Genomic DNA, 27,356 nt, shown 5'->3' with positions numbered 1-27,356 from the left:
ACGTGGGCCGGGGTACGTCACCGCCGAATGGCAGCCTCCAGAAAGGCACCGCGAGTAAGGTGAGGGCACTCTGCCGCGGAGCCGGTGTCCGGGCAGCGCGCGCCACCCCCGGCCCCGAGCGCGCATGTTGCACTCTGGAGGGCAGGGACGAGCGGGTGAGGAGCGGCGGGCTGCCCACCGCAGTCGGGCGCCGGCCGGGGCTGACCGGAGCCCCCGCGAGCGAGGCCACGGGGAGGGAGCCATGCAGCCGGGCAAGTTCCGGTTCGTTTCCGGCGGGGTTGCGGGCATCCCCGGGCAGCCCGAGCCGGGTCCCCGGACAAGTGTGTGTGCGGAGCTGCGGCGCTCGGCCTGAGGGGGCGGTGGCCATCGCAGCCCCCTCCCCGGCCCGGCCAGAGGCCCCGCTGTGGCAGGAAGTTGACCCCTCCTGGCCCCTCCCGGGGTTCGGGGAGGCGGGCGAGCCCCTGCCCTCGCCCCTCTACCCTGGGAATCTAATTCTCAAATTACAGTATGACAGTATGACACCTTCAGTTCGTCTTCCTGATCTGTCACCGCCACTAGGATCGGCAGCCGCGGCCCTTCCCACCTAGATGGTTTCAGAGGCTGTGTACGGGAATACTTGGGCATAATCTCCAGGAAAATCCCACCAGTAACCTGCCCTGGGTTCTCCCTGGATTCAGGGAGGTGAGAAGGATAATCCTCTGGTTTCACATTAAACGGCTTTCAGCCTGTGCTTCCGCCACAACCAGGGTATACTTACCAGAGCAGCTGACAAAATGGGAGACTGAGAGATACGTTGAGATGTCACAAAGGCCAGAAGCCAAACTCCCTGGCAATCCACACGGGATCAGCTGTCCTCTGAACAGTTGCAACTTGAATGAAGAGGCTGGACAGCATGACCAGACTCACTTGCTGAACACAGACCATGGCTTGTGCTTGTATTTGTGAGTGGACAGATCCCAAGCTGACCTTGACCTGGACTTGGCCTTGCCACAGCATGTTGGGGATGAGTAGAGGACCTGCCCGCTCGGTGAAAGGGTGTCTGATGTGCGGCTAACCTGCATGGGGAAGGAGCTGCCTATGTGTTAAGTGCTGGAAGTGGGGTCAGGCAAGTGGATAATGAGTTCTCTTTCTAGAAACTTATAGGCCGAGAAGTAGCCTTTGAGGAAGTAGCCTTTGAGGACCAAGTTGGTCTTTGCTGGATTCATAGAATCACAACATTTTAAGGGTAGAAGGGTCTTTCAGTATCAGCTGAGAGAGCCTCCTTACCTCACACAAGAGGCAATTGAGAGGCTGAGAGAAGGGAGGCCATTTGCCCCAGGCACCTCCCCTAATGGCAGAATTTGAGTGCCATTCAGTGTAAACATGACTTAGTTTAGGTGATGGAAACTAAACTCAAATGGACTTATGTAAGGGGGTGAGCTGGCTTCTAGTGCAGCTGAGTCCACGAGACCACACTGGCATCAGACTTGGCTTCTTTCTTACACCTCTTGGCTCTGATTTCTTCAGTGTTGGCTTCATTCTCAGGCAGACTTTCTCCTTTGGCCAGTTATGACAGTTGTAGTCTGACAGCCCCCGCAGAAATAGAGCCCTTTTACCCAATGGTTGGAGCAGAAATTCCAGATCTGATCCTCGCTGGACTGATTTGATCCTAATGTCCATCCCTGAACCGATCATTGTGATTTGGAGGGATGGAATGAGCAGGTCTGGGTCCCAGTACTTGGTGGGTGAGTGGGTGAGACTCATTCCAACTCTGTGGACTGAAGGTGGAGAAGAGACGTTCTCAGAAGGAAAACCTAGGTGCTCTGATCAAAAGAAGGAGGGTTGGATTCTGGGTAGGCAAAATAACATTGCCCACTTCTTCATCCTAGAACTTGTTCCATTCTCCCCTTGTCTCACCTCACAGGGCATGATTGAGCATTTTGGTCCTTGTTTTGCCCCATCCTGAATGATATACATGTACGATTCTCATCATGGACTGGGGGAAGGGGGAGGGTAACAACACTGCGGGGAGTTCTTTTAAAAGAGAGATGGAGAAAAATGTGCCATAACCATCTTATAAAAAGATTGAATAGGAAGTTCTCTGCATGCTTCTTTCTTCTTACCCATCTCATGGCACATCATGACACTGAGAAGGTGTAGACTGAAGAAGTCCTGGTCAGGAGAAGAGCACTGAGCTGGAGGTTGGCAGGCCTGGACTCCAGTTTTAGCTGTGTCATCCTGTAGCCCCGAGGCCTTGAGCAAATTGTGTGATCTCTGTTTCTCAGTTTCTTTCTAGAGGGAGGAGCTGAGCTGGATCATCCCTGAGGTATATTCTAGCTCTAACATTTAATGATAGCCCTGCTTTGACTGAGAGTCTGAGAATGTGTCTGTCCAAGTAAGTGAAGGGTAGATGGATCTTGGACTCTGCAGAGACCAGGGTATGACAGGAGCATGACCATTTTAATGTTTAGCTGCTTTGTGGCTTGTTTGATCCTTACAGGCAGGTGGAGGTGGTGATGCTGACAGAGAGAGCTTAAACTCAAGTTCTCTGTGAGCATCAGCTGTCAGACCTGATTTCTGGTCTTGGCTTTGCAGCTCCTGATGTGTATGGCCTGTGACAAGTTATCTTTGTTTCTTCTCTTGTGAAGTGAATGAATAGGGCTACTTCTGAATAACCTCCCTCCAGCTCTCTTGTCCTGTGTCTGAACCAGTCACTGGCACCAGTTAAATTTGAATAGATAGAGAAATTGACTTCCTTGGCTCACCATCTTGTAAATGTGCCTATGAAGTCAAGGGAGATCAGGTGAGAATGTGACTTGTATCGCTGTCCGAGAAAAGGAGGTTTCTTACTTTGTAAAATATAACAGCTTTATTGAGATATAATTCATGTACCACACAATTCACCTATTAAAAAGTACAATTAAGTGGTTTTGAGAATATTCCCAGAGTTGTACAACCATTACCACGGTCAATTTTTAGAACATTTTAATCCTCCACAGAAGAAACCCTGTACACATTGCAGTCACTCCTCATTTCCCCAACTCCACCGCTGCCCTAGGCAACCATTAATCTACTTTCTGTCTCTATGGATTTGCCCATTCTGGACACTGAATATGGAATCAAACAATATATGGTCTAATTTGACTGGCTTTTTTCACTTAGCATAAAATGTGTTCCAGGTTTACTGTGATGTAGCATGTGTCAGTAATTATTCCTTTTTATTGCCAAATAATATTCCATTGTGTGTTTAGACCACTTTTATTTATCCATCAATTGATGGATGTTTGGGTTGTTTCTACTTCTTGGCCATTATGAATAATGCTGCTATGAACATTTGTGTGTAAGCTTTTTTTTTTTTTTTTTCCATTTTGGGCATTTTAACATGGAGACAAAAGTGGTAACAATAGCAAAGCAAAAAAATAATAATAAAGACCAATATTTAACCTTCCCATCACCCAAGTCTCACACTGAAGTTCTATTCCCGTGTCTCCCATAAGCACTACTGAACTAAAAAATCTATTTTAAAGCATCCAAACCAGTCCAGACCCTCTCAAAACCAAGAGCCCCAGCCAGAGCTGTTGTCTCTCTTGGGTCCAAGTGAGAGGAGGGTTCCGGGAAAGGCATCTCATAACTCACGCAGTGCAACGCCGGGGACGGGTTCGGGCACAGGGCACTTGGCAGGGAACCGGGGTGGCAGTCACAGCCTCTGTGCTGGCACGCAGGGAAGGGGACTTCTTCTGTGATCCCAACTATTTGGTTACACAGCCAAGCAAACGTGACTAGAGAGTTGGGTTAGCGGAACAGGAACCCGGGCCTCGGAAACAGACCAGGCCGCTTCCAGCAGGATCCAGTGGGGGGAAGGGGCTTGGAATACAGACAGAAGCACAAAGGCAATAAAGGCTGATTGTGTGTAAGCTTTTATGTGGACTTAGTTTTCTTCGGTATGCACTTAGGAGTGGAATTGCTGGGTCATAGGCTAACTCTGTATTTAATCTTTTCAGGAATGCTAGACAATTTTCCAAAGCTATTATACCATTTTACATTCCTACCAGCAATGTCTGGGTGTCCCAATTTTCCCACATCCTTGCCCATACTTGTTACTGTCTGTTTTTTTTTATTTGTTTGTTTGTTTTTAATTATAATCTTCCTGGTGGATGTGAAGTGGTATCTCATTGCGGTTTTGATTTGCATTTCCCTAATGAATGATGATGTTGAAAATCTTTTCATGTGATTATTGGCCACTTGTATATCTTCTTAGGAGAAATATCTATTAAAGCCTTTGACCATTTAAAAATTGTAATATTTGTCTTTTTATTTTTGAGTTGTAATAGTTATATACTCTGGATACTAGAATCTTATCATATATATGAGTTGCACATATTTTCTCATTTTATGGGTTGTCTTTTCACTTTCTTTATGGTATCCTTTGAAGCATAAAAGTCTTTAATTTAGTGAAGTCCAGTCTATTTATTTTTGTTTTGGGGCATGTGCTTTTGATGTCATATCTAAGAAATCATTGCCTAATTCAAGGTCAGGCAGATTTATGCCTGTGTTTTCTTCTAAAAAAACATTTATGTCTGTGTGATCCATTTTGAGTTAAGTTTTGTATATAGTGTGAGGGTAGATGGTCAGCTTGGTTCTTCTACATGTGAATATCCAGGTGTCCCATCATCATTTGTTGAAGAGACTATAGTTTTCTCCATTGAATGGTACCCTTGTAAAAAATTGGCGGTAAATGTGACGGTTTATTTCTGAATTCCATTTCATTGATCTATAAGTCTATCCTTTTGCCAGTACCACACTGTCTTGATTACTGTAGGTTTATTCGTTTTGAAATCAGGAAGGGTGAATCCTTCAACTTTGTTCTTTTTCATGATTGTTTTGGTTATTCTGGATTCCTTGCATTTCCGTATGAATTTAGGATCTGCTTGTAAATTTCTACATAGAAGCCAGCCAGAATTGGATAGGAATTGCATTGAATCTGTAGATTATTTGGGGGAGTATTGTCATTTTAACAATATTGTCTTCCAACCCATGAACATGGAAAGTCTTTCCATTTATTTAGGTCTTCTTTAATTTCTTACAAAATGCTTTGTAGTTTTCAGAGTATAGGTTTTTTACCTCTTTTGTTAAATTTATTCCTAGGTATTTGTTGGTTTGATGCTGTCATAAATGAACTTTTCTTAATTTCATTTTTGCATTGTCCATTGCAAGTATGTAGAAATACAACTGATTTTTGTATATTGATTTAATATACTGCATTCTTCTTCTTCTTCTTCTTTTATTGGCCACGTTACATGACATGCAGGATCTTAGTTCCCCAACCAGGGATCGAACCCGTGTCCCTGCAGTGGAAGTGTGGAGTCCTAACCACTGGACTACCAGGGAATGCCCTGTATCCTGCATTCTTGATGAGCTTGTTTGCTAGTTCTGATTTTTTGTGTGGATTCTTTAGGATTTTCTATATTGAAGATAATGCCATTTGCAGTAGAGATAGTTTTACTTCCTTTTTGCTAATCTGGATGGCTTTTGTTTTAGTTTCTTGCCTTATTGCCCTGGATAGGACCTCCAGCACAATCTTGACTAGAGGTAGCAAGAGTGGACATCTCTATTTTGTTCCTGATCTTAGGGAGAAAGCATTCAGCCTTTTGACATTAAGGTTGATGTTAGCCTTGGCTTTTGTAGTATTCTTGATCAGACTGAGGAACTTCTCCTTTTCTAGTTTGTTGAGTATTTTCATCATGAAGGGGTGTTGGATTTTGTCAAATGCTTTTTCTGTGTTTATTGAGATGATGATGTAGTTTTTGTTCTTTATTCTATTGACATTGTGTATTACATTAATTTTTATATGTTGAACCAATCTTGAATACCTGGGATAAATTCCACTTGGTGATGGTGTGTGATCCTTTTATATCTTACTGGATTCAGTTTGCTAGTATTTTGTTGAGGATATTTGCATTTATATTTATAAGAAATATTTAGGTACCTTACTTTTTAATGAAAGAATATACAGTTCCCCCAGTAAAGGACACCTCATTCTGTCCAAGTAAATTAAAGTAGCAGCCATCTAAGAGCAGGCCTGGAGTGACTGGTGAAAATGTCTGGCTGTGTGGTGGTCTAAGCACATACAAGTGTGGTAAAATTAAAACTATTTTTAAGTTCATAGCTGAATAAAATCTAAAACCCTTTCTATAGCCAACAACAGGCTCCTTGTTGCCTCTGATCTTGTCTCCTAACCGCTTACCTCCCTGTCCTCCAACACACACATCAATACCACACTGGCCTCCTTGCTTTCCTTCAGGTATACCATGCTTTAGGGCCCTTGCACTTGCTGTTCCCCTTTTCTGGAGTGTTCTTCCCCTAGACATCCACATGGCTCCATCCCTCACTTTTTTTTAGGTCTCTGCTAAAATGTCATCTGTTAGTAAAGAGGCCTTGCCTGGCAACCCCATCTAAAATAACCTTTCCTCTTACCTCTCTGACACTGTCTTCCCCTTGCCCTGCTTGACTTTTTTTCATAGAACACATACTGCCTGTTAGACTGTTTTCTTGTGTCTGTTGCCTCTCCTCCTATATCCTCCCCTTCTAGGATCCTCCTGCTTTCCCCTGCCCCACCATGTAAACCTCTTGAGGTCAGAGATGTTCTCTGTTTTGTTCACTGTCGTGTCTAGAATAGGGCCTGGATTATAGAAGATTTTCAGTAATTCAGTAAATATTTGTTGACTGAATGGGCTTGAAAGAAAGAGAAGTCCTCAGGTGCCAGAAATGTAGGGGAGCTTAAAGCCTTCATGGCATCTGGTAAACTGAGCCTTGAGGGATTATACATGCCGTAGGCCTTCGTAGTTGGGGTCCACAGCACCAGACTATCCTTGTATGAGGACAGGACACTTGTATGTAAATCTCCTTGCTGAGAAGTTAAAGTGAAAATTAATCTCAGAAGCAAACAGCAGTGACAGCAGTGCTTGTACAATCCAGGATATATACATATTCTGAGGGATTATACACACTGTAGGCCTTCATAGTTGGGGTCCACGGCACCAGACTATCCTTGTATGAGGACAGGACACTTGTATGTAAATCTCCTTGCTAAGAAGTTAAAGTGAAAATTAATCTCAGAAGCAAACAACAGTGACAGTAGTGCTTGTACAATCCAGGATACGTCTCATTCTCATAGATAAAATAGTCTGTGAGTCTATAAGAAAAAGAATGACCCACCAAGAGGGAGCCAGCAGACCGAGCAAACTTGAGGATTATTATTCCAAGACCTTCTAATGGAGGGTCTGAAATGAATTTTAAAATAAGGGCCCCAAATAATTAAAGCTAAGAGAAGGAATAGAAACCATAGTGAAGGAATATGACACCATGAAGAAAGGACAGGCAAATTTGAAAAAGAACCAAATAGAACTGTACATGTGAAAAATATAGTCATTGCAAATAAAATATTTTTAGACTAGTTAAACAGGAGATTAGACATAGCTGAAGAGAAATCATGAATTAGAGATTGAGACTGAGAAGGTTTACCTGCCAATGGTCTTGTTGTATCTGCAAGTTTTATCTGAAACTTATTTCATCACTGATACTGGGGTGAGAGTTCTTCTGACTCACGAAGGAAAACGGCTAAGTCAAGTTGATGTTCCTCTCTGACTAAGCCTTGCCACGGTTACTAAGGTCAAAGTCTGCAATATCCTGTTCTTTCTCTTCCTTAGGGCAAACTACCAGGATTTTCAGCTGAAAAATCTAAGAATAATTGAACCTAACGAGGCGACACACTCAGGAGACCCAGGTGTAGAAACAGGTAATAATTTTGTCTGTTACTGAGATGGAACATCTCAAAAGGATTTTGGGTTCCCTCACCCCAACACCAAGTTGGGAGAGAAGAGAGGGTAAGGGATTAATAATTGATCATGCGTGGGGATGAAGGGATATATATCTGGAAATTAAAAACCATTTTGTCTTTTGGTTTCCCGGGTTGTTGGTTATTGTTTTTATGTGTGTGTGTGTGTGTGTGTGTGTGTGTGTGTGTGTGTGTGTGTGTGTATAGCTATTTTTCAGTAGAAAGTTAGAGTTATGGTTTTTGCATTTCTTGTTCTTGGGATGGTGGTGATGGTGGTGGTAGAGGTAGAGACAGGTTGTTATTGAAAAAGTCCTATTCTGATTTTTCTAATTTCTAATGTAATCCTTTATTGACCACCTTAGAGATTAGCTTTCAGTTTTCATCATAAGACTATGAAATAAGAAAAGTTTATGGTGTATTATTGTGCTTTATAAATTGAATGGGCATTCAGGAAAATCTTTTTGGGAAAATTTTCTGGAACCGTATCCTCTTCCCAGGACTGGTTAGTTATATTATTGGGTTGCCAGAAACCTGGATTCTGAAAAGTGGTGTATTTCTATATTTCTGGCCCATGTAAACTGGTGCTTTTCTGTGGGCTACCCAGGAGAACTATAGTGTTTCCTTCTAGATGACTGAAAAAATCAATCCCGTGAAGCACATTAGAAACCATAACGGATCTTTCTTTGGAAGGTCAATGCTGCAGCTACATCCAGTTTTAGGTCCTTTTTCTTTAAAAATGTAGGTGTATCCAACACATTTGGGGCCGTGTTAGGAGGGAGGAGAGGAAGGAATGGGAAACAGAGGAAGTAGGAAAGGGAAAAGTGATAGAATAATTGAATTTAGAGTTTGAAGAGAACTTACGTTTCTTTTTATTACATATGAAGAAGTAGAGGTTCAGGGAGCTTCAGTTGTCTGAGGTTGTAAATCCCAGCTGGAAACTGGAAAGCTTCAGTTGTCTGAGGTTGTAAATCCCAGCTGGAAACTGGAAAGCTTCAGTTGTCTGAGGTTGTAAATCCCAGCTGGAAACTGGAAAGCTTCAGTTGTCTGAGGTTGTAAATCCCAGCTGGAAACTGGAGCCCACTTGTTTCGATTCCTTTGGTCTTAGAATGCTTTAAGAGAGCCTCTGTTATGTCCCCTAGATAATATGATCTAATAGAGCGTGGGCTTGGTGATTGGCTAGAGCTTGGGTCCTGGTCCTGATGACCCAGCTGATTTGGGCAAGGATTTAACTCCTGTTTATTTATCTGTAAAATGGGAATAGTGAAATCTCCCTGGGGGGGATTATTGTGAGAATTAACCACTAATGTATGTAAAGCCCTTGGCCCTTGCTCAGCAGTGGGACAGAGAAACAAACCACCATCTCTAAAGCTGTGGATGCTGGAAAAGCAGCTTGGCATCTGTACAAACGTTAAGATGCTGAAATTGGAGTAAACTAGTCCCTTCTCTTCTTATAACAAGGCATGGAGGAATCCCAGCTGGTGCTTCAGATTCAGATTCAAATAATATTTCTTGAGCTTCTACAATGTATCAGATGCTGTGCATGGAGCTTTCACACATGCTGTCATGTTAAATTCTCCTAGCCACCCAGTGAGGTAAATAGGGTGTGCTCTTCATGTACTTCCAAGCAGTGAAAAGTCTTTTGTTTGTGATAAAGGCTGAAGGTTTAGGAGCTTATGTCTAAAAGCAGACCCACATATGCAAGAGACTTTCAAATGAGTCATTCTTTTTAAAGCATGATTTTAAAATGCCTGGCAATGTATGGGCTAATTTTACATCATGGCCTAGGTTTGTTGTTCTTGGCTCCCCGCTTCCCTGCACACCCTGATTAGCTCTTGGCTGCTTCTAACATTTCTGAAAAGTAATGGGATATGGAATGAGCAGATGCTATTATACAGCATCTTCTAGGATCCTAGCTTTCTTTCACTGAAGATTCATTACTGTTATGCTGAGTCTGAAAAGATCATAGACACAAAGTTGTGATATTCAGCCATCTTTGAGTGAGTGTATGCATATGTTAGGTGCTTGGCTAGATACGTGGATTCAGAGATGAAGATGACATGGTCTCTGCCTTAAGGAGAAGCAATATATACACCTAATGCACCATTTATCACGTTGCTTTCATAGTTAGTTAATTGTGTATCTACCTCTAGTAATTGCAAACACAACATTTACTATATGCCAGGCCCTGTTTCTAAGTGCTTAGTATATAGTAGCCCATTTAATCCTCATAAAAATTACCCTATGAGGATCACCAGCCATAATTTTCACCTCCGCCATCTTGACTCATTTCAGCTGCTGCCACCTCAGTGGCTGGGTCTTATAATTATACCTGCTTTGTCTCCTCCTCAGCTCTTGCTGCTCACCCATTCAGTCACTTTTAAGGCCTGTTGGCCTGTGGCCACCTCTCCCTCAGCCACCTTTGCCCATTGTATCCTCCTCCTTGATAGGTGCTTCCACTGCCACAGCCCATTCGTTACCTCAGCCACTGCCCCTTATCACATCTTTTTTTTTTAACATCTTTATTGGGGTATAATTGCTTTACAATGGTGTGTTAGTTTCTGCTTTATAACAAAGGGAATCAGTTATACATATACATATGTTCCCATATCTCTTCCCTCTTGCATCTCCCTCCCTCCCACCCTCCCTATCCCACCCCTCCAGGCGGTCACAAAGCACCGAGCTGATCTCCCTGTGCTATGCAGCTGCTTCCCACCCCTTATCACATCTTATCTGTTAGTTGTGGTATTGGGAGTTCTTTCATTGGGTCTGATATAGGTGACAGGTGGCTGCATCAGACTCAGGACACTGACCAAATATGAAGGGCATGAAGGATGAGGAAGGAAGGCGCAGGGGAAATGTTGATAGTGGTGAGGGGGGCAGGTGGCATCGTGGAGGGAAGTGCGAAGATGCCACTATAGTGGAGTGAAACTGAGGTTGCTGGTGATTCTGGGGAGGCCAGTCAAGAGGAGGAATGTAATGATGAGGCAGGAGATGGTGATGAAGGTCAGAATGTGGTGTTGAGGAGGCCGGTTGTGGTGACCAGGAAGCAGAGGATGTCTTTGACCGGCTCCATTTTGCCTTTGATGGTTTTCAGTTTGTAATTGAGGATTTTGTGCTTGCCATTAGTTCTGTTGACTTCATTGATCAAGTCAGTAACAAAATATCGATCCATACTACAGTCAGTGCTATAAACACCCAGTCAGTGCCATCAAAATCTGTTAAGTCAGGATGTGCCCAAATAGAAGCCAAATTCTATGAGGAAATTAATGACCTTGAAAGAAAATATACTGGCTGCTGTCATATAGTTGCTTTTTAAAATTCCAGATGCTCAGGCTCTACTCCAGACTAATTAAATAAGTTCCCCAGGTAGTTCTTATGTGCAGCCGAGGTTGGAATACTGCTCCAAAGGATGTCTACGTTTTTGCTTGACTTTTAAAAATGTTAAATTGCTCAGAAATATGGTTCGGAAACACAGATTTATTCTGAAGCTCCTGAAAGACGTCATAATAAAGTTTTCAGATGCTGGCAAGCTTATGAGGTCATAATAGGCTTCATTTTGAACCCAATGAAGGTATTGACATATAAATTTAGGTCAGATTAGATACTTCTGATCCCTCTTTTTCAAGTACATGAGAAATTATAGGCTCAGTAGGTCAGACAAAAGGAAAGGATGTCCCTCTGAAAAGTATTCAGAAGCATCTGTAATGCAGGGATCATGGACATGTTTGAATCATGAATAGGACCATTTCCATTGTCTCTCTCTTTGAGTACTTCTGTGTTTTGGAGACTTCTGAGTGGGAGCCCTGAGGCCAGCAGTTGAAGCTGCCCTTGCAGATTATGAATAAAATGGAGCACTTTTTCAGTGAGTCCCAAGAGTAGTAGTATGGTACCTCGTAGGGGAATCTGTTGGAGATAACCATAAAGACTGAGGCTTTTATAGCCTAAGGTGCTGGTGATGATGGAGAAGCAGCAGATAAAAATGCTAAAGAAAAAAACCAAAAAAAGGATCTATACCTAGCAGAGTACAAGCCACAGTGAGCCAGGGTGTAAATTCTGTACTGCAGGATAACCTGTAGTACAATAGCCTCAACGTATATTACTTACAGCATTGTACATTAGGATGTTTTTGGTTAAGTCAGGTATTTTTTATTTGTTTAAAAAATGGGTTGGCAAAATCCAAAAGTCTGACAACAACAAATGGTGGCTAGGATGTGGACCAGCAGGAACTTGCATTCATTAATGGTGGGAATGCAAAATGGTACAACCACTTTAGAAGACATTTTGGTAGTTTCTTACAAAACCAAATATACTCTTACCATGTGATCCAGCAATCATGTTCCTTGGTGTTTATCCAAAGGAATTGAAAACTTATGTCTACAGAAAAACCTGCAACATGGATGTTTTATTTTTATTCATAATCACCAAAACTTGGGAGCAACCAAGGTGTCCTTCAGTTTGTGAATGACTAAACAAACTGTGGTACATCCAGACAATGAAATATTATTCAGCAATGAAAAGAGATGAGCTATTAATCCATGAAGTGACATGGAGGAATCTTAAATGCATATTGCTAAGTGAAAGAAGCCTATCTGAAAAGGCTATATACTGTAAGATTACAACAATATGACTTTCTGGAAAAGGCAAAACTATGGAGACAGTAAAAAGATTAGTCATTCCAATGGATTGGGGGGAGGGGAAAGAAGGATGAATAGACTGAGCAGAGAGGATTTTTAGGGCAATGAAAACTATTAAACTATTAAATCATAATGATGGATACGTGTCATTATACATTTGTCAAAACCCATAGAGTATACAGCACCAACAGTGAACCCTAATGTAAACTGTGGACTTCGGGGGATCGTGATGTGTCAATATAGATCATCAGTTATAACAAATGTACCACTCTGGTACTTAACTAGTCATTGAGTGGCGTGGAGCAGTCTGGTTTTGGTACAAACTCTCCTGTTGTTGCAGACAGCAGAATGGCTCCAAAGGTAACTTCGGAGCTGCTTCGGCAGCTGAGACAAGCCATGAGGAACCTGGAGTATGTGACAGAACCAATCCAGGCCTACATCATCCCGTCGGGAGATGCCCACCAGGTACTGAGTGGAGATGGGCTGGTGATGGAACTCGTCAGCCCCTCGTTTCTTTTTATTCCTGTCCCTCAGCCCCAATGTGTTTGTAGGATTCAAGTTGTCAACCTACATCTAAGCATGTTCTCCAGGGCTAGGCACAGGGACCTGTGTCCAGTAGAGTCTCGCTGAATGCTTATTGATTTGGCCCTGGCTTCCTTATTTCCAATGTATATAGCTAGCTTTCAATAAATTGTGGAAGAATTAGGAGATAAACGAAGGGGCAGAAGTCTGGACCTCTCTGTTGCTGATGCACTTTACCCCATCTCCTTTGCCACACCATGTCCCCAGCAGAATTGTCTGTCCTACCTCCCTTCTCCCCATCCAGACTATCCTGTCCCACTGGCACAGCCAGAAGGGCAGCCAGAAATTCATCTTGGATCTCCACTCTAGCAGGTTTTAGGGATGATTCTGTATATTACCCCAGTCATCCCCCCAGCCACCGCCTTTGGTGGAAGCATTTCAATAAGTGCCCTCTATATCTGAGAACACGAGTGATTTAATTATGGGAGAGTCGGGTTTAGAGAGGTGGAGACTGCATGTGATGGGCCTGAAAAGCAGAGGACGAAAGGATTCTAGGATTTACTTTTTTAGCTCATTGAGTCAGCAGGTGTTTGGATGCCTACACCATGGTCATGGTACTGCAGGGTTACAAAGACGAATTTAAGTTTGAATTCCTGCCCTCCCTGTGTTTACGGTTTAGTAGAGACCTGAGACGGTATACAAAGTGCTATTCTTCCATAGGGTCACCTACACATATACTTTTTATAGCCTTTTTTATGTGCACTGCCTTAGGTATGGTACATGACACAAAGATGAGAATGGTCCTGGTCTCAAGAAGCACACAGTTCAGTGATGGAGTTAAGATATGCATACACATGTCTATATTGCAAGGTGGAATGTGGATGTTACATCAAGAAAATCTGGGCAGAGGGCTGTGAATGTTTGAGGGTAAGAGGGGAGGGTGATGGAAGGCTTCATGGGCACGGGAGGCATGTGAACTTGGCCTTGAAGGACGCATAGAGTTGGGTAAATAGAGAAGGGGGAAGGGATTCTAGATAGAAGGATTAGTAGGAGCAAAGGCAGAGAAGCAGGGAAGCTTAGAGTGCTTTTCAGAAGCAAGGTGGTAAGTTCATCTGGCAAAAGCCTAAGGAAATAAAAAGCAATAGTCAGAAATACTGGTGTTCTAGAATTCTTTAGTTGCAGGCAATAGAAACAACCTTGAAGTACTTTGAGCAATAAAAATACTGCTTTATAAGGATTTAGGGGCAGGGCCACTGCACTGGCACAACTCCAGGTTGTGAATGGTACTCTCTGGAGTTGTGCCTCAGGTAGGATGTCCCGTGGAACCTGAAGGCAGGGTGCAGCTGGCCCCCTAGGAGGACTGGAATGGGAGGGGTTTCAGCTCTTGCTGCAGATAAGTTTCTTTCTGTCTCAGGCAACAAGGTAGATAGTGAATAGATGGCCACCCCACAGTTTCTGCATGTATATCTCTTTATCTGTTACTTTCAAGATACCAGATTGAGCCAGAACCTTAATTCCAAATCCAGAGTCCTGGGTGAGAACTTGATCGGTGTAGTAGCTTGGTGTTTACCCTTGGTCACTGTGAGTGTATAAGTACGTGTGTGTGCGTGTGTGTGTGTGTGTGTGTGTGTGTGCATGCGTGCTCACATGTGAGATCACGTGTGGCACTGACATGACTGATGAGGGTCTGCCATGATGGAGGGGGTGGCAGATAAGGGTATTACTGTAAGCTGAAGCTAAGTTCCCCAAAGAGGTCCACTCTAGCTGACCTCCTTTCTGCCCCTCCTCCAACGGTGGCAAACCATATTGTCATGACAATATCAGGCCAGTGTTAACCTGGGGACAGCATCAAGATTGGACCCCTGCTTGGAGGCACAGGAGATTTCCTGGCCTCAGGAGCAAATGAAGGGCTGAAATGAATAACCAAAGGGATTGGACGATTTGAGGCAACAGCACGACATTCAGGATAGTTTGATGTTTAGAACAGAGTTTCCCAAACCGTATTCTTGTGGGATCTTCCCGGACTGGGGCACGAACCCGCATCCCCTGCATCGGCAGGCGGACTCTCAACCACTGCGCCACCAGGGAAGCCCTCCTGTTGTGTTTTGTAAGGTGTTCTGCAAAAAATGTAGTCAGGGGTCAAGAAAATAGTGAAATGAGCTGAACAGTTCCTTTTTTTTTTATTGTGGTAAAAAAACTTAACATTTAACTATTTTTCACACCACTGTACAATGCATCAGTGTTAACTGCGTACACATAATTGTACAGCAGATCTCTAGAACTTTTCCGTCTTACAAACCTGAAACTACAGCCACTGAACACCTCTCCCTGTCCCTGCCGACTGCCATCCTACTTTCTAAGAATTTGACCACCTTAGGTGCCTCATCTAAGTGGAATCATGCAGTATTGTCTTTTGGTAACTGGCTTATTTCACTTAGTGTAATGTCCTCAAGATTCATCCATGTTGTAGCTTATGACGGGATTTCCTTCTTTTTTAAGGCTAAATAATAATCCATTGTATGCATATACTACATTTTCTTTATTCATTTGTTTATGAACATTCAGGTTGCTTCCACCTCTTGGCTCTTGTGAATAATGCTGCACTGAACATGGATCTGTAAATGTGTGAGCTCTTGTTCAGTTCTTTTGGATATATACCTGAAGTGGGATTGCTGGATCCTATAGTAATTCTATTTTTAATTTTTTCAGGAACCTCCATACTGTTTCCCATGGTGGCCATGCCATTTTACATTTACCCCAACAGCGTACAAGAATTCCAATTTCTTTACATCCTTGCCGGCACTTGTTATTTCTTTTTTTTGATGGTGGTGTCCTAATGGATATGAGGTAATATGTCGTGGTTTTGACTTGTGTTTCCCTGGTGATTAGTGATGTTGAGCATCCTTTCATGTGCTTGTTGGCCATTTGTGTATCTTCTTTGGAGAAGTGTCTATTCAAGTCCTTTGCCCATTTGAACAGCTTCTTAACTGTAGGACTTCTCAGGGCCTTTAACGTCTGAGTGTGTACTGTACAACTGTAAGGAACAGATGAGGTATTCAGCACTTTTCAGATTTAAATGTCCACGGAATTTCCACAGTCACCTCAGGAGTGGGGTAGGGACTCTGTTCCATGGAATTCCTTAGTCTGTTGACCTTCAGTAGCACTTTTGGTACCACAGTGGGTTTGAACTTGCTCCTTGAAGACGTGAGAGGAAGCGGAGGTGTAAAGAGGAGAGGCCCCTGAAGATGAGGGTTTGGCAAATAGAAGTGGTTGAAGGGGTGAAGGGGGAGGTGGGAGAACAATGTGTAAGTGTAGGAGAAGCAGCAGATCAGGCCAGAAAGGGGCTGTTGGCACATGAGAAAGCTGAGGTGGCCGTGTAGTATAATGTTAAATTTAGTAGGCGGGGGAGGTAAGGAGAGACTGGTGGGGTTTAGGGCGGGGCTTTGGTAACAGAATTCTTCCATTCACCTCTGTTCTCTACATGAACAAGATTCACCAACTTCATAGGAACCAAAGTTTCATCTTGACTAAGGGCTGGATGAGTAGGTAGGGTAGCCAACATAGCTTGGGCCTGAGGAGGTGTAAGTGGCAGAGGAACTGGGCATCCCACCATTTAAGAAGGGCAGACCTTGTCCTTGTCCTCAAGGAACTCCTTTTTTCTTCTCCTGCCTGGCCCAGGCTTCAGCCTTTGGACTTGGGCCTCCTGTCACATGGATTCTCTGCTGGATTCACCAGTGGTGTTTTTCATTCTCTGCCTTTCAACTGATTGGATGCAGCCCATGTGTATCGGTGAGGGCGATCTTTATTGGGTCTACCATTTCAAATGTTAATATTTTCCAGAAACAACCTCACAGACACACCGAGAAATAATGTTTTACCAGCTGGCTATCTGGGAATCCCTTAGCAAGTCAAGTTGACACATAACATTAACCCTCATAGCACTAGCACACTGTTTTCCGAAACTGGGTCTCTCCTTTGAAAGGATCTCACAGGCTGTTGTGGAGCAGGAGCCAAACTCCTACTAGTTCTGCTTTATTTATGAACCTTCACCTCTAGGCGAGGCCTCATTGTATGGAAAGATTTGACCTGTGAGTATTACTTGCAGTAACCTTTGAAGGTTTCCAGTTAAGGGTGTGCTGGAAGCTTTGTAGTGTTGGTATTTCAGTTTCAGTTTTCTTTTGCCTGGAGTTAGGATAAAATCTGTGTTTACTGGTAGGGGACGTTCTTGTAGCCAAGCCAAGTTTATCTTGATGTTCTTGGTCCTGGGTGCTGTTCCTGAGCCAACTTTTTTTGGTATCATAATGCTGGTTTTTGGTCTAATGCCCTGATTGATGTTTTAAAATTCTGTCTTTGACATTAGGTGTGACCTAATAGACCCAAAGCAATTTCCTATTCAGCTTTGGGAATGGCAGTGACACTGGCCAAACCCCAGTGATGTTCCCGGCTTTCCCTCAGTGTTTCACCTCCTGCTAATGGATCTGGAATATCAGAATTGGATGGCTCCTCCCTAAAGGAGGAAGTTGAAGCTCTAATCCTGGAAAAATGTGTTTTCCAGCAACATCCTGAAAACACAAAAAGTTAAGCTTGCTTGATATGAGCTGGCACTTTTATTGCAGAAGTCTCTATTTGTTTAGGCTTCACAAACTTATATTCTTGTACTCTTGCTGTCCTCTTCTCTCTCACTTCCCTCCCCACAACCCCCCCCCCCCATTTTTCTTTTATAATCTTTGGTTATCATTTCTATTGCTGTAGCTTAGCCATCTGCCTTACAAGGCGGGGGAAGTTGTGTTTTGCTTGTCTGGTGCATATTTCCTGACTACCATATCAGGGCTAAGTATTGGGACAAATGTAAAAGGCAAGCAGTTAGCATACAGGTAAGCGTATGGGCTCTAGAAACTGTCTGGGTTCAGGTGGCAGATTTGCCACTTAACTAGCTGCTTGACCTCAAGTAAGTTACCTCAAACTCCTAAGTGTCAGGTAAACTCTCTGCGTCTCAGTTTCCCCACCAGCAAAAATGGGACAGTGACATATCTATCTCTTAGGGCTGTTGTTAGGATCAAATGAGTTAATAGATATAAATGCTTAAAGCATGTCTGTCACCTAATAAGTCTCATTATATTAGCTGCTATTTCTGTTGTTGTTATTATTATTATTATAGAAATGAATGAGGGAAAATATTCCCTTAAAGAGGTTAAAGAGTAGATAGCCCCAGTCACAAATCTAACACAAAATGAGACTAGTAAATGTCATAGGAAAGAACTTAATCAGCACTGTCCAGTAGAAGTATATGAGGCACATATGTAGTTTTAACTATTCTAATAGCCATAGTAAAAAAAAAGTAAAAAGAAACAGTGAAATTATTTTTAATAATACATTTTATTTACCCCAGTATGTCCAAAATATTATCATTTCATCACATCATCAGTATAAAAAATCATTAGTGAGATAGTTTACATTTCTTTTTTTATACTGAGTCTTCAATTCCGGTATGTATTTCATTACAAAACATCTCAACTTGAATGTGGAATGTTCATTGGAAATATTTGATCTGTATTTAGATTTCATAAAATTTACAGTTGAAAAAGTGGCCTTACATACCAAAGTTGTTCTAAACATACTTAAAAAGTTTTGTAATAACTGAGCCTTGAGCATCAGTTTTAAAATTTATATTTAAATTAGTTGAAATAAAATCAGACATTTAGTTTCTCAGTCACATTAGCCACATTTCAAGTGCTTGGTAGCTACATGTGTCTGGTGGCTACTCTAATGCTAAGCGCAGATTTAAAGTGTGGACTGAACTCATAGGTGAGAGGGAATATTTTAAGCTGGCAGGGTCAAGGAAGGCTTCATGATGGAAATGCATTTAAACTGGAATGTGAACAGGTAGAATTTGGGTGCTTATAGGTAGAGAGGTGCAGGAAATACCATGGGCAAATCCATGGACGTAGGAGAACATGAATAATGATAACCCTAAAGAAGAAAGAATAATAGGGTCTGGTCAAGGCGACTCAGGAGCCACCAGAGTCAGGAGTTTAGGTCTCTGTTACACAGCAGGGACCCACTGAAGGTCTTTGAATAAGAGAGTGACACGATCAATCAACGGGAGCAGTGTTCAGTGTGGATTGGAGAAGGGAGACACTGGGAACTGAGAAGCCTGTTCCGAAGCCAGTGCAGGATCCCAGCGTCGGGGTACAGAGGGCCTGGACTTGGGTGCTGGTCTTAGGAGCAGAGAAGAAGGGAAGGATTTGGAGGAGAAGCGGTAGATAGATTGAGCGAGGACCTTGCAGGCAGATGACCGAGGGAACTGGGAAGTTTGGAAGCTGAGAGGGTTTGTGGTGCCATCCAAAGAAAGAAATGAGAAGCCCCACGTTCCTTGTTTCAGGTCCTGTGGAGAGGAGGGCCCTCGTTGGGATGACTATTAAGTGGGACTCTGGGTCCTTGCCAGGACTGTGAGGACAGGAAGTGCTGGCTTTGTGTGTGACCTGCCGCAGGAGCCTCCTCAGTAATAGAGAGGCTGCTGTGCTCTGGGGCTCTTGTTCCTGTTTCGTTTCAGGCTAGATTCAGGGTTGATGGAATTTCTCCTACGGGTTGGGGAGGGGGAGGGTGTTAGAGAAATGAAGAGGAGTCTTGAATTCTGTCCTTTGTGTACTTTCCAAAGCACAAATACACACACCCACACACTGTTGCATGTTGGAGACAAGACGCACCCCGAATATGTAATTGTGCAAGGACTTGGCACTCCAGGGGTCTGCTCCTCTCTGTTCTTTCGACTCTAAGGTTTTTTTCTTTTAAACTCAGAACAATGGTTGTAGTATTAATGAGTTTGGGCCCAGGGGGACTTTTTCAGCGAGGAAGTGTCCATTCTCTCTTGTAATCTGGGTGTTTTCTTGTACCTTCTAAGCCAAATGTTGGGACTTGCGGGCACGACTGGCCCCAAACCAGGAGAATCATTGGCTGGGGCCAGAACTGAACTGGCCCCACCTTTGAGAATTCCGAACTCTTCATCCTCCCCTTCTGTGAGGCCCCCTCGTCTGCTGTTGGGCTCAGCTTAGTCCACAGATCCCATCCTTGTGGGGGCGGCTCTGCCACCTTGAGCTTTTGGCTGTGTTTATAGTTCCTCCTTCTGGAAGACATGACTCCAATTTTCCAAAACTCTTTTTGATTCTACTCCCATTCCTCCAGGAGCTGGCTTCCTGTTTTTATTTCTTAAATAGGCTTTCTCCTGGGGTGGAGGTAGTGATTTTTATCCCGGAGTGATTTTATTCACCGTATTAATTAGAGTAACACTAGCTGTGGTAACACATCTCAAAGTTTCAGTGACTGTTTTGCAGAGCCTTATTTCTTGTTCATGTAGCAGTCTAGAGTGGGTGTTCCTGGTTGGTGGGTGACTTTCTTCCACTAGGAAGAAGAGTGATTCAGGGATCCAGGCACTTTCCATCCATGTGATGCCACCATTCCAGCTGGAGGAAGGGAAGGAGTATGGAGAGGGTGCGTCCATCTTTAACTGCCCTGACTCAGGTATCACTTCCCACCCTTTTTCTCTTGGTGAGAACTAGTCATGTGATCCCGCCTAGGTGCAAGGGGGCCTGGGAAATGAAGTCCTGGATGGGAAACCAACCGCTCTTCAGTGACTTTACAGTAAGGAAAGGGCGTGAATCTTTGGGCAGCTATTCATTTTTCCCACATACCTTGACTTGGTTTCATTTAAGAGATAAGAAAGCCAGTAAGTGGGGGAGCCAGGCTTGAACATAGGTTTGATTCCTGCATGTAGGAGACATCTGTTATGTGGTTGATGAAGGTAGAGGTGAATGGGGGGCAGTTGCTTGGCAGTGTGGCAAAGGCATGGGCTTTTTTTTTTTCTTTTTCTACGGTATGTGGGCCTCTCACTGTTGTGGCCTCTCCCGTTGCGGAGCACAGGCTCCGGATGCGCAGGCTCAGCGGCCATGGCTCACGGGCCCAGCCGCTCCGCAGCATGTGGGATCTTCCCGGACCGGGGCACGAACCCGCGTCCCCTGCATCGGCAGGCGGGCTCTCAACCACTGCGCCACCAGGGAAGCCCAGGCATGGGCTTTTGAAAGTCAGACCTGAGATCAGATCTCGGCTCTGCCACTTAGAGCAGTGGTGTCTTGGTTGGGGGGTGGTGGTAAGTAAGTAATTTACTTCTCTGAGCTGCTGATTCTTCTTTTTTTTTTTTAAATCTGTAAATGGGAGGGATGCTACCTTTCAGAGCTGCTGTTGGGGTTAGAATTAGGGGAAATGAAGATAGTTATTGGCAAGTAGTCAGTCTTAGCCAGTATTATTTGTTATCATCACCCAAGGTGGGGAGCATGGATGAATGCCATTGTGGATTGTTTGGTAAAATTCAGAGGTGTGGGAGATCTCTGAAAGCTGGCTGGGTCAGAAAGCTTTGTGGAAGAGGGCATGTTTGAGCTGGATTTTGAGACATGGATGAGGCTTTTTTTTTTTTTCTGTAGTTTACTGATACGCTTTATTTGGCTGTGTGTTATTTAAATTGTTTGAATTAGATGCCAACGTTTAAAAATTGAGTGATCTCTCACGAACATACATATATTTAACTTTTCCTGAAATACTGAAGGTTGGCAACACGTGGTTCACATTCCAGCATGACAGGAATCAGAGCTGAGTGGGAGCTGCTCTCTCTAGAAGAGACAGCCTCTTGTCCTGCTTTACTCATTTCGTTGACCTGCCTGTGCCCTAGGGCTTTTGAGTTTGAAACCCCAGCTGTAATCCCTTCTGGCCTTTTTCCTGTTGGATAAGGCATTAGTTTCCTGTTGCAGCTGTGACAAACTTAGTGGCTTACAACAACACAAATTTATTATCTTACACTTCTGGAGGGCTGGAGTCTGCAGTGGTCAGCAGGGCTAAAGTGACTTCTGGAGGCTCTGGGGAGAATCCATTTCCTTGTCTTTTCCGGTTTCTAGAGGGCACTTGCATTTCTTGGCTTGTAGCCCTTTCTCTGTCTTCAAAGAGGTGGCTAAGGTCTTAACTACAGAGAAAGGTTCATCTCTCCTCCTGCTCTTCCTTTATTCTGCAAGTATTGGATGCGGGCCTAGTGTGTGTCACCTGTGCCCTGTACAGGGACAGTGACAAACAAGACAGACAAACACCCTGATCTCATGGGACTTACATTCTGGGGGGTCAGGACAATAACAGTGTAAAAGAGTCATTAAGAAGAGAAACATCTAGAAAAATGTACTGTACAGAGAGGTAGAAGAGGCTGAGTGGCTACTGTAGCTGGATAGTCTAGGCAAGCCTCTCTGGGGAGGTGACATCTGACCTGAAATATAATGATGGGAAGGAGCCTGCCATGCCATGACCAGAGGGAGACTTTTATAGGCACAAGGAAAAGCATGTGCAAAGGCCTTGAAGCAGGAATGAGATTGGCAAGCGCGAGGAGCAGAAAGCAGGCGGTGTGGCTGGAGCAGTGTGAGTGGGAGGACTGTGGGCGGAGAGCAGGGCCGGACCAAGCTATGCCTTGGGGACTGGCCTGGGGTTTGGATTTTATCCTAAGTGTGATGGGAAGTCATTGGAGGATTTTAAGCGGGATGCTAACATGACACATACACATTTTGAAAAGCTCCCTCTGAGTGTGTGTGAAGAGTGGATTGTAGGGACAGTGGTCCAGGTAGAGATGAGGGAGGCTTGGACCGGGACACAGTAGAGATGGAGATAAATGGACAGTTTTGGAGAAAAAAGCCAATGGCTGTGTTTCTTTGCGGCTTTTTCCTAGTATGCTAAGGCTTTGGCTTGTTTTAGGCCTTTTGCTGTTCTCTAGGGAGAATGTTCCCGGGCTTTGCCAGCTTCATGGCTGGGGGAAGAGTGGGAGGCCTGGGCCCAGTGCTTGTCTGGCCTCTGCTTAGCCAGTTGGTATGGAGGTGACAGCTTTGGTCAGTGATGTCTTTCTGGCATGTTGACCACTTAGGTCATGTCTAGACGTTCTTGCTCCACCCTCATCTCGATCCCAAACCAAACACATCCACCTGCTGTTAATTCCGTCTCCCTTTGGAGAAACTCTTCTCCTGCCTTTGCTGAGAGGCAGCTCCAGGTAACCCCTGGGGGGACGTGAGCCTCCGCCCCGGCTTCCCCAGGTAGGGCTGGGGCACTCCTCAAGAGCTGTGTCCCTGCGTGCCAGAGCCCAGCCAGGCCGAGCCCCTCACCTGCCTCCTCACTGTGCGTTGGGTGGGAGAGCACCCAGCCAGGCGGACCTCCTTGTTGGTACAGAGTGCCCCCTCTGTATTTTCTCCGTTGTGTACTCTGAGTTTTAGCACAAGGTTTTTTTTGTTAACTGAGTTTTCCCAGCCTCTTAGCTGCTTTTTCACCACTCAGGAGGAAGAGATTAATATTGTCTCTTCTGTTGCATATACGCAGCACTCCCAGGTTTCTGGTGAGTCGTTTTGAACATTCACTTACTGTTCCTCACAACAGAACTAGGAGAAGGGTAGGAACAGACTCCCCCATTTTGGCCTTTTTTTTTTTTTTCAGTCTTGCACTCACTAATTCCTGGGTCAATAAACAAAGGAGCGCTCTACAGTTCATAAATGATGCTGGAGGCCACTTCTTTTTATGTCCTTAGTGCTATCTGGTCAATGTTCCCTTGTGTTTTCGGGATCAAACATTTGCTTGCCATTGCGTTCAGCAATCTGAAATGACCCGTTGTAGAAATGAGGAACTGAGGCTGAGAGAGGTGAGGAGACTCGTTGCAGACCACGTAGCTGGGCCTGCTAGAGGGCAGGTGCGACCCAGAGCTCTCAGAGCCCCTTCATCCTGCCATCATGATTCTTTCTGCTGACGCTGCCAGCACCTCTGTGGGTCATGGTCTTGTGAATGGTCTGAGGCTGCGATTGTGGCTGCCTTGGTGAAAGGGGCAGCTCTCATCCACGTGGCAGGACTAGAACCTGGGAGCCGTTTTCCCCTACATCATGTTGACTGTCCCAAAATGCCTTGGGGTCCAGCCAGCAGCCCCCTTCTCTATCCTAAGCATTCTTAACCCTGCCAAGTCCTTTAGCTCAGGAATAACCTGCTAACAGGAAAAGGAGCAGTGGCTCTGGTCTCGAGTAGACCAGATCCTGGCCCTGCTACTGACGTGTTGGTTGCTTAAAGATTCTGTGTTTGAACCTCAGTTTTCTCATTTGCTATTGGTCTTATCCTGGAGAGTTATTTTGAGGATGGGATACGATGTGTTTTATGGGGGCAGCATGGCATAGGGCTTCAGAGTTGAGGCTCTGAAACCGCCCAGGTTCAAATCCTGCCACTGCTACTTATTAGCTGTGTGACTTTGGACAAGTTACTTGACTCTCTGTGCCTCACTGGCTATTACCAGAAGTTACACAATGTGGCCTCGTACCCTTTCCCCAGGAATGGGAACCTCTTACCTTCTTAGCCCTAATCCCATTCCATTCAGAGGCAAGGGATTATCGGCTGGGAAGGACCTGGATTTGAACATGATGTTTTATTTTGCTGAAGCCTCCTGGGTTAGAGGAAGCATTTCCCTTTGTTCCCTAACAGGAAGGGACAGGGTCTGCGTGGGAGAGATTGGTGACACTGCCTTGGATGGAGGATACAAACAGGAAGTTCAGAAATAAGCTGATATCTAAAGAGACTTAAGTTAGAGAATTATTGGCACATAAAACAGAAATTCGGGCTTTTGAGAAAAATAACAGATGCCTAAATGTCAGTGGCAAAGAAGGGAGAAGGCTATTGGTTTGTTTTTTGAGTGAGATCTCAGTGAGGAAAGAGCAGTTTTGATCTGTTTCTCTTGATTTGCTTTGTTCTCCAGATGAAAAAATTGAGGTTAAAGGGAACAGCCCTTTAGCCGTAATTAATTAGGGACTTCTGTAGTGTGCACTAATTAAAAAAAAATGTTCAGCTCGTCTTTTCAGCTAGATTGGCAGTTCCTTGAAGGCAGGAGCCCAGCTTTTGCCAGCCTTTGCAGCCCTGCTGGGCCGAGCAGGAGTCAGCGTGTGACTGATCAAGGTCCCCCCCTTGTCCTTTTTGTTTTCCAGAGTGAGTACATTGCTCCGTGTGACTGTCGGCGGGCCTTTGTCTCTGGATTTGATGGCTCTGCAGGTGAGTTTCTAAATTCTCTTTGTTCTTTTGGTACTTTTGTTTGCCTCTCAAAAATAACTAGAACCGGTTTCAGCCTGTGATATAGAACCAAAAAAAAAAAAAAAAAAATGCAAACCAGATGTCCCCATTGAGCCTCTGCAGAGCGGATGTGGTCCCAGCATCCCCAGCTCCTAAGCTTACATTTTAGTGTCCCTTTTCTCTATGCCTTCGCTTTTCAAATCTTAAAAAATGTTACTTAAAAAATATTTTTGAACTTTTTATTAACTGTAACATACATACAGAAAAGTGTATCAATTAACCTGAATACCCCTGTGTAACTAGCACTCCAAATAAGAAGTGGGACACTAATAGCATCCTTAAAACCCTCTCCTTAGCCTATTGGTCCTGTGTAATTGTCTAAGCGCTTGACTTTTGGTTTCTCTGTTTTCGGTTTCAGCTTAAATAACAAAGATGAATGTTGAGCTACATTGTTGCCCTGCCCTAACTTTCCCAAAGCTGTTGTGCCCTTGAGTTTTAGGATGGGTTCCCCCCTTCAGACTCCCATCCTTGCTAGACTTGGTGCGAGCCCCTCTCCTCGCAGTTAGCGCACTGCTTCTGTTGATGTAAAAGGCACTTTAGGATTGGTTTTGGCTGACACCTCTGCTGAAAGCCCTGAGTTCTGCTGGGCCTGTGGGAACTGAGGGCAGATAGAGGTGGGAGGCATAAACTCCTGGCTGGTGACCAACTGCTGCATCACAATGAACACTGACAGCATCCAGGTGGTCTCTCTTGGGAAAGGTGAAACACCTCCTTTAGAGTGTCTGGTGGAGCAGATGGCTGCGATCAATGAGCAGATTCACCGCTATTTTGTTAATTACGAGACCCTTGTGGCCGCAGGTCCACAGACCTCTTTCTACTGGCCTTGACTCATGCTGTACAAATGGGGTCCTTTCTGTGCAGGGACCAATACCCAGGCTGACTCAGGACTGTTTCTTTCAGAGCTTGGCCCACAGCTGGTTTTCAGTGGTATCATCTTCTCTTGCCTGGAGGTTCTCTTGGAGTTAAAGGCCCTGCTGCCCCGCCAGAGGCCCCACCGGAGCGGTGGTGAGGCCACACGGGATCTGGTGCCCCTCACCGTGCTTGCCTGCCTGCTGCCGTTTTGTGCAGCTTCTAGGTGGTGGTCAGAAACATTTCTCATCTCCTTGCTCCCCTGCTGTAGGCACAGCCATCGTCACAGAAGAACATGCGGCCATGTGGACTGATGGGCGCTACTTCCTCCAGGCTGCCAAGCAGATGGACAGCAACTGGACGCTCATGAAGATGGGTGCGTAGAGGCACAGCCATCTCAACTTTAGTTGGCCAGCTCTGGCAGGGGACCCTAGGGCTCCTCAGGGCTTCTGGATCTTACCCCTTTTATGGGGCCACGGGCCCCTTTTAGAATCCAAGGTGTCTTAGTCTGCTCAGGCTACCAAAACAAAATACCATAGACTGGGTGGCTTAAACAACAGAAATTTACTTTTTCATTTCTGGTGGCTGGCGGTCTGAAATCAGGGTGCTTTTGTGGTCAGGTTCTGGTGAGAGCTCTCTTCCTGGCGTGCACACAGCCTCCTCCTCACTGTATCCTTACATGGCTATCTCTCTGTTCCTCTGCTTAGAAGGCCACCAGTCCTCCTGGATTAGAATTCTACCTTATGACTTCATTTAACCTTAATTACCTCCTAAACCCCCTGTCTCCAAATATAGTTACATTCAACGTATGAATTTTGAGGGGACACAGTCCAGTTCATGGCACAAGGAAAACCAAGAAAATGACACGCTGATATACACATACCATTGCGCGTTCAATTTTGGAAGATTCTGGTTCAGGATACTCATTTCAGTGAGGAGAAACTGAGGGCCAGAGAGGACAGTTGCTTTGCTGCAGCTCACATAGCTTGCTGTGCATTTGATTCATGCACTGGGGCCTTTCCGTTGCTCTTTGCTGCCTCATGATTCAAAGTGAGATAAAGGTAAGGGGCCATTGGCAGCTGAAGCTAGGAAGCTCTCCCTCTGAGGATCCTGACTTGCTTCTGGCAGCTCAGCCATAGGGCAAGAGCATGGGTCTGGAACTTCCTTGGGCAAGTTGCTTCACCTTCAGTGCTTCAGCTTCCTCATATGTAAGGTGGAATAGTAATAGTAAGTACCACATAAAATGGTGAGGGTTAAAGAAATAGTATATGGGAAGCATAGAGCTCAGTGTTTATTGGATAATGATTGTGTGTGTGTGAGTGTGTGTGTGTGTGTGTACTCTTGTTTTTTCATTTAATTTTGTGCTGTGTTTT

General features: G+C 44.5%; 1 protein-coding gene across 7 annotated transcripts in view; it reads left to right on the top strand.

The window, feature by feature from the left end:
• The first annotated feature begins 6 nt into the window (after positions 1-6).
• Positions 7-27,356, top strand: part of XPNPEP1 (X-prolyl aminopeptidase 1) — a 53,242-nt gene continuing 25,892 nt past the window's right edge. For 2 of the 7 annotated variants that reach the window (XM_024756035.1, XM_024756041.1), the window contains exons 1-5: positions 7-59; positions 7,686-7,774; positions 12,788-12,912; positions 24,993-25,056; positions 26,255-26,359. In XM_024756035.1, coding sequence (XP_024611803.1) covers positions 28-59; positions 7,686-7,774; positions 12,788-12,912; positions 24,993-25,056; positions 26,255-26,359 — 415 coding nt within the window. In that variant the 5' untranslated portion in view covers positions 7-27. Of the gene's footprint in view, positions 60-562; positions 682-7,685; positions 7,775-12,787; positions 12,913-17,036; positions 17,058-24,992; positions 25,057-26,254; positions 26,360-27,092; positions 27,211-27,356 lie in introns of those variants that run through there. The other 5 variants (XM_024756040.1, XM_024756036.1, XM_024756038.1 and 2 more) reach the window with 5 other exon arrangements.

This window comes from Neophocaena asiaeorientalis, unplaced genomic scaffold (genome assembly GCF_003031525.2).
Source record: "Neophocaena asiaeorientalis asiaeorientalis breed wild unplaced genomic scaffold, Neophocaena_asiaeorientalis_V1.1 scaffold85, whole genome shotgun sequence".
NCBI lineage: Eukaryota > Metazoa > Chordata > Mammalia > Artiodactyla > Phocoenidae > Neophocaena > Neophocaena asiaeorientalis.
This window is presented reverse-complemented; position numbering and strand designations above follow the sequence as displayed.